Source organism: Pygoscelis adeliae, unplaced genomic scaffold (assembly GCF_000699105.1).
Source record: "Pygoscelis adeliae isolate BGI_AS28 unplaced genomic scaffold, ASM69910v1 Scaffold108, whole genome shotgun sequence".
NCBI lineage: Eukaryota > Metazoa > Chordata > Aves > Sphenisciformes > Spheniscidae > Pygoscelis > Pygoscelis adeliae.
This window is the reverse complement of record NW_008825498.1, coordinates 1,612,286-1,619,382: the sequence shown is the minus strand read 5'-3', so window position 1 is coordinate 1,619,382 and position 7,097 is coordinate 1,612,286. Positions and strand designations below refer to the sequence as shown.

At 53.0% G+C, this 7,097-nt stretch overlaps 2 protein-coding genes across 2 annotated transcripts in view; both read right to left on the bottom strand.

The window, feature by feature from the left end:
- The window catches only part of FGF1 (fibroblast growth factor 1 (acidic)), a 32,450-nt gene that overhangs the window by 17,127 nt on the left and 8,226 nt on the right, over window positions 1-7,097 (bottom strand). The gene's annotated exons all lie outside the window — the stretch shown is intronic.
- Window positions 3,869-7,097, bottom strand: part of LOC103923181 (acrosin-like) — a 32,649-nt gene continuing 29,420 nt past the window's right edge. Inside the window, exon 3 of the mRNA XM_009331461.1 lies at window positions 3,869-4,000. Within this exon, the coding sequence (XP_009329736.1) occupies window positions 3,869-4,000 (132 nt within the window). The remainder of the gene's footprint in view (window positions 4,001-7,097) is intronic.

Sequence of the window (7,097 nt, the reverse complement as noted above, 5' to 3'; positions counted from 1 at the left end):
ACGGCAGTGCCGGCCGCCGCCACTCCTGGCCATGGGCAGGCTTCTCCCAGCTTTGTTTTGCTGCTCTGGTTATGGGTGCTTTTCTCCAGCTCTCCTCCCTTCTCTCTGTCTCTTGGAGCATTTCGATACGGGAGATGCAAACGCTTGGCTGCTTGCGGCGGGGAGCCTGTTCGCAGGCCAGCTCTGCCCCGGTAAAACCAGCGGCTGACACCAAATGACAGATTCTAGCCCCAAAATTTCACTCTATGCAATGCTGTTACGCCAAGGGGCTGATCTGATTCTTCTGTTGTACCAAGTCCCTGCTGAGCCCTGGTCCCATCCCAGGCAAAAACTCCTGCTGATGGCCCTGTTTCAGTACATGCCTGGTCACTGCTCCTCTTGCTCACCCTCTATGAGCCCTTGCCAATCTCTCGGCGCTCAGATGGGTCTGAAATCTCGGTGTGCTGTTGCTAATAAGGCATGAGGCTTGAATTAGGAGTGAAAAGCAGGAATTTTCACGTGGTGTCAGATGCAACACTTCCTGCAGCTGGCCCTCTGAAGGGTGGCCAAGCTCAATCAAGGGCTGGCTCAGGCTTCAAAACTGGGATTTGAGTTTGGGTTCAGACTTTATACCATGTCCTTCCCCAAAGAAGCAGAGGATGCTGGAATTGAGGGTTTCATCTCCAGGCCAAGTGAAACCCCACATCCATCCTTGTGGTTAACCATCAGTAGACATATCATCACTCAGAAATCAAACTTCCTCCAGCACAGTCTCAGTCTCGGTTGTTCCGAGGAAAATCACTTGGTTTCTGGGTTCACCATAAGCTCAGCAGTGGCTTACTACACTGAAAATGTGCAGAGAGTTAATTCTGTTCATTCTGAAGTATTTGTATAAGGACTATATAGCTTGTCTTGTTAAGTTCTAAGAAAAACTGGTTGGAAGAATTCTGTTCTTAATTCTGCTGCTCAATACCTTATTTTAAATTTAGCATCTACTAGCTATGGATGCTAATGCCTGTTTTTTTTCTCTGAGCTGCCTGAGTAAACAGCTTGGGCTGTGTTTTCCTGTGCACACTGTTGCTCAATAACTTAACAGTGTGACAAAAGCTTGAGATAATAATTGCTATTACTAGGAAAATCCTCCAATAAATAATTATTTTCTTATCTGCATGACTTTTCTCCAAGGCTGGAGAAAATGCCTTCCAGTGCAGTGCATAAGAGCATGCAAGGAGAGCTTCAAATGTAAGATCGGAGCAAGGCAAACTCGGAGCTGAATCTTGCTAAGTGCAGATGAGCAGGTCAGCAAAAAACCCCAGAATAATTAGCCCTGGATAACTAGCCACTAGAGTAAACTAGCGAGAGAAGCTGTGCATCTCCACCTCTTGCTGTCTGTACAGCCAGACAAGTCGCTTCTTTGACCCATGGTCGTTAGGCAAAAATTGGGGAGTTCTCAGTTCCAGGCAGCGGGTGGCTCTGGAGGCCCACGGACACTGGGCTGTCCATTTGTCATCCTCATTTCCAGCCTAGAAAGGAGCATGAATCACATGCCGGGACGTGTCAGACCTCGGTAGAAGACACAGCCCTAATTCTGGTCCTCCCTGTCCCAGACAGGGGTATACCGAGGCACCTGCGTCCGTAAAGAGGTGGGCACCAATTTGGTCCTTGCTGTGACATCTGTGAAGAAGGCAGCGCGACCACAGGCTGCGTGTCAGCAGGCAGGAGCAGGCAGCCGCTGCTGCACCGCTCCAAGGAAAACAGTGCCCTGCCTCGGACGCTGCCACGGGTTTCCATAACAGTACCCTCAGAGGCTAGGGGATATTTTTTCGAAGGCTCTTCTACCCTTTCTCATCTCCATAAACAACAAACCACCATAAAAAGCACGTCGCAGGAGAGAAGTCTGCAATTTTAACTACCTGATGAAACTCAGCTGCTGTAGCAGAGCGCTTTGCAGAGTGCTGTCCACGGAGGTGACACCCACGCTGTTTATTTCCAGCTCCCGCGTGGGCAGTCTAGAGACACGGGGATGTTTGTCGTGCCCGGTGTTTCCGCAGCTGGTTTAGGGGAAAGCCATGGGGTCAGGCTGACCCACAGGGATGCAGCCGAGGGTGCTAGCAGTGACGGGAGGCAGAAAGATGCCCTGGATCATCTAAGTGGAAAAAATCCCCAAACTAAACCAAAAAACTTGGGGACACAAAAGGCAGCCTCGTAGCTCCCGTGGGATGTGAGCGCTGCCAGCCCTGCTGCACCATGACAGTGGCCGGGCTGCTCACGGCCCTGGAGTAACCGGAGTGCTGGGAGCAGGCTGCAGTGATGTGGGTCCTGCAGGGACTTTGAATGCCGATATTAATGTTTTATATGTTTATGGAGCGTCTCCATCCCAGTGCAATTCATAAGATGCTTGTCCTAGCTCAGCCAAATTTTTAAAAATTACATAAATGCACCCCAGTATACGTAGCTTTCCCCTTTGAAACCTGGCTGGTCTTAGGGCACAAACATCCCCTATTTGCAGGGCTACGTGGACAGGAAAGGGCTGATCCAAACTGCGCTCGCACACAATAACATCCCCCAAAACGCCTGATGCTGCCAGCTGCCCGTCCCGGGCGCCCCGCAGGCAGCCACTCTCAGAAGCCCTGGGCATGCAGCAGCCAGCCTGGAGAGGGGCGATGGATGCAGCCGGGCTCAGGCGATGGGACCGAACCACCATGTGCCAGCTCCACGGCTGGGGAACCGCAGCTGCCGTCACTGCCTGCCCGGCCAGGGATGCCGCGGCCGGGACCCCAATGGGTTTTTATCTTTTTCTTACTCAGGAGCCGCGCATTCAGCCCCCGTGCCGGGGTGCAGGGTCCCCAGGGAGTAAATGAGCATCCCCTGACTGCCTGCACCATTTGCTGCGTGTGGCACCCACGCATGCGCACCTGCACCAGGTTAGGTGTAAGCTACAAACCCCCCATTGATAGTTTAGGAGTTAGTAAACTCTTCCCATCAGCCAGAAGCTTTTTAGAACACCCTGCTGCAAAGGGAATATTAAGGAAGGGGAAGGGAGGGTGTTTTACTTGATGTTAAATACTTGTATTTTATGTCCAAGATTTGACCTGCAGTTGAAACTCAAATATAAAGGGACATGGAAATTCCGGTGGAAAATGTACCCAATGGAGTAGTATTCTTCTGTGCAACATAAACAGGCCCTGTAAGGATGTGCAGCTGTTACAGAATTAATGAGTGACCTCTCTGGAGAAAAAAATAATCAGAGTGGGTGAAAGGCAGGGCAGCTTTGGGGAGCTGCCAGGCCACAGCTATGGGAACAGCCCTGCGCAAGGTCTGGGGGTGGGTTTGGAAACGCGCGGAGGGGACAGGGTGGTCCATCTCCTGCCTGGACGGTGCAGGGATGCAGAAGATCGCTTGTGCCCACGGCCGCGTGTGTGCGACTGTCCCAGGCAGCGCGTGGCAGGAGAGACATGCAGAAAGCAGCCAGGTCGTCTGGCACCGAGCTCAGGGGGCTTTACGGTGTGCAGAGTGTCTCTGGTATAAGCGAACAGCTTGGATCGGGAGTTCATCTTCTGCTGCACAGACTGGATTTGTCACGGTAAAGATCTCCCCCTCCTGTCCGCCCGGGCAGCGCGGGATGAGAGCAAACGGTGAAATAACTCGCTCCTGGCTTCTGCTCGTGTCCTGTGACCCAAACACAGATCAGACGGGCTCAGCGTACAATTCGGGGGCCATCCTAAGCAAGTGAGGGTGACGGTGCCCTGAAGGTCGGCTTGCAGGCTGGGCAAGCTGCCTGCTTGCAAACCCTGGGCTGGGGATGCTGGGTGGGAGCCCGTAAGGGCGACTGTGCACCTTGCACGGGCCACCGCCGGGGCTGGCTCCACCTCGGGGTGGTCGGTGGCTCTCATAGGACCCAGGGCAGGGCCCTGACGGGGTACAGGAGAGCTGTTTCGCGGTGCCGGCAGGAGAGCAGCTCTCCCTGCGGCCCTGTCCATGCAGAGGGACGTGTGGGTGGAGGAGGAGGAGGAGGTGTGAGCTCAGCGAGGAAGGGCACAGGGGGTTGCTGGGCACCAGGAGGTTGCCCCTGCGCAGCATTGGGGATGCCCAAGGACATCTCTGGAGGAGAAGCCATCCAGCCACTGTCTCTGGCTTGCGAAGGGCAGCGGTGAGAGCTGCTCTGGGAGGTGCTGATGGTGAAGTCAGGCTTTCTGCGGAAATAAGGTCGCTGCATGGGGGAGTGCTGGCAGGGCTCATCTGGAGGTGGGACAGTCGGATTTACTAACTCCAGAGATGTGGGAAGAAAAGATCCGAGGTCAAGGCTGACGCCCAGATTTCGACTCTTGAAGTACAGATCTAAATTAAGAGCCAGAAGCAAGGACAGACTTTATGAGCACAAGAAAGTCATGATTCATTTATGAACTCTGTGTCTAGACTGTTGTGGGCAAAGTGCAAATCTTTGGGAGGCTGACTCGGAGAGGACAATACCACTCCAGAAATGAGTCTGAAGGGGACAAAAGGGTTTTGGATGTCACCCTGTGAGTCAGTGGTGCGGAGCCAGAGCTGGGGCTGGCTGGGGCTGGCACCCTGGGCACAGCAGCCAGCCCGGCTCCTGCACCCTGCAAAACACTTTGTGCGGAAAGCCCTTTTCTGCCTCTTTTCTAATCTTTGTCCTCAGGGTTAGCTGTCCGGCTCGGATGCCTCGGGCTTGGAAATGCTGCCTACAAGATGTCTGCTTGGTCCATCCCTGGGCAGCCCGCTCGCTCCGCATGCTCTCCCTGGGCGAGGGAGCAGGTTTGGGATGCAGGGGCAGCATAAACCCCAGTAAGGGGGTACACACCCTAGTAAGGGGGTACATGGGCAGCAGGCACCCCGGCAAGGGGCTCTGCAGCTGCAGGGGGGCTTTGTGAGGTAGCAGGTCGGAGCAGCTTTGTATGATTTTTCCAGCCTGATGTTACGCAGCAGAGGTGCGTAGCCGGGAAGGTTTGCTGCTCTCATGCCAAACCCACAGGCTGTGAGGGTGAGCGGTGGCAGGGAGCTGTGCCGTGCCCTGGGGCCGGGCAGAGCGTGGCAGTTCATACACCTGGGCTTGAAGGAGGAAGATGGTAATTGCTCAGTGACTCTAATTATTGCCCTATGCTTTAAAGCCCGGCACTGGGCGGTGGGGCGGTGCCCCGCGGCCGCAGGGAGCTCCAGGCTCTCTCACTCGGTGTGATGGATTCCCTTCTATGCTCCTCAGGATTCCAGCTTTCAGGAATAGCTGCCTTTTTCACATCAGTAAGCGACCCTGTGTGCAGTGTTATTTCGGTCACTAGATCACTTTAATCGCTGTTTTTCCCCTCTGCTCTCCTCTCATTTTTCTCTTCCTTTCTGTGCTGGCACCACTCTGGAGGATGCGGTTTTCCAGGGTGATTTCATTCCTCCTAAAGTGCCTCTGCCTCATCCTGGGAAGGGTCAGACCCAGGGGTTGGGAAAGCACAAAAAGAAGGGGAAAGGGGGCTCTTCTGAATTCACTTTTGAGTTAGTTAAGATGGAGAAGAGTGGGTTTTGTTACCTTATTAAAACAAAAGTTAGGCTTTAAGCTGGACCGTGGATGCGTGTTAAGATGCTGTGCTGGGATTAATAGAATATTTAGCACTGGCTGTGTATTAGCTATTCTTGAAAAGAATTCATAAATTTTAACCATGGCACTCTTTGAAGGTCTGCGTTAGCCTTTATCTGCCACGTTTAGCAGCTGGGAAACTGAAGCATTTTTGTTATGCTGTTTTCCTTAGTGTGTGAGCAAGCTTTTAGAAAGAAAAGAAGGGCTTGTGGCAGCCAGAGTTTTGTTACCTTCAGTCCCCCCCCCAGCCCTGCCTCTACCTCCTCCCCGGGCTGAAGTCCGCTGCTGCCTCTGACCCAGGCATGAAGCGTGAGTCCCCGTCCCTCGGGAGGGCAGTGCTGCCGCGTTAAACACGTTACGCTTACAGCATTTAGAGTACATAAAATCTGCAAGTCACCGATTGCTTCTGCAACTGCTCTGCAAGGCCCCAGCGTCTGCTTTTGTTCTCCAACAGCGTTAAAACAACAGACACTGATGTTGGAAACAGGCAAAAAATAGTAACTGCCATTAGTGAGAAATACTGAGTCAGGCATCTTTCTTCTTTAACAAATGGAGAGAGAGGGAGGATTACTGCATTCATGAAGGCCACACAACACGCCGGGGCAGAGCTACCATGACAAAGCAATAATCCCTCTCTCCCTCACTGAACTGATTTTCAACAAATTCTTCTGCAAAGAGGTTTCTATTGTGAGCTGTTTGAAAGACAAACCCAGCCAGGCCTCCAGCCCAAATGACAATCACTTACAGTTCTGCAGTGGCAGACAGGATTTCTAAAAATGCCCCCATCAGGAGTCATTGCCCGCCGTGTTCAGGAGGGTGATGCATCGGTACCCAGGGTCAGCGGTGCCAGAGCAGCCTGCGAGGGTCAGGGCAGGCTTCACTGGGCACCTCCCTGGAATATACATTCTCGTTTAGGGAATGTTTACTAGGAGGGTTTGTAAGATACAATGCAAGTGCTAACGTGTCTCAAGGCCCTGGTTGTGGTCGGTCTCAGTTGCATGGGCAAATATGCCCCGGCATATATCGCTCTTCAGCATGTTTCTGGTGGCAGCCAGTTCATCTGAAAAAGTTCAGGTCTGGGGCTGTCTGGCAGAAAAGCCTTGAACCTCCACCCTGCAGCTCTGCCCGTGCTCGGGGCCATGCCCGCGGGCCCCTCACGTTGGCTTTCTGCTGGCACCCCGCTTGCGAAACGTGGAGAATGCTCCCCTTGGGTCTACTCCAATTGGAAATTCCTGGTGGCAGTGACTCTCCCCATGGGCTGAGCCTTCACTTGCGCTGGGGCAGGCTGTGGTTAGAGGGATCCTGGTGATGGGCAGGCTTTGCCTTCTGGGAATTTATCTGTAGCTGGTGATATGTTTGGTCTGACCTGTTGTTGATGCTCATCTTTCCCCACCATTCCTTGCAACCTCTTATTTCTGAACCCTGATTAGAAAGGGGTACATCCATCTCATCTAAACTCCTGTGATTTTGGGCGTTATGAAATTAAGGATGATTGAAGTGGGGTTGTTTAAGGCAATGGGAGAATGTACTTGGC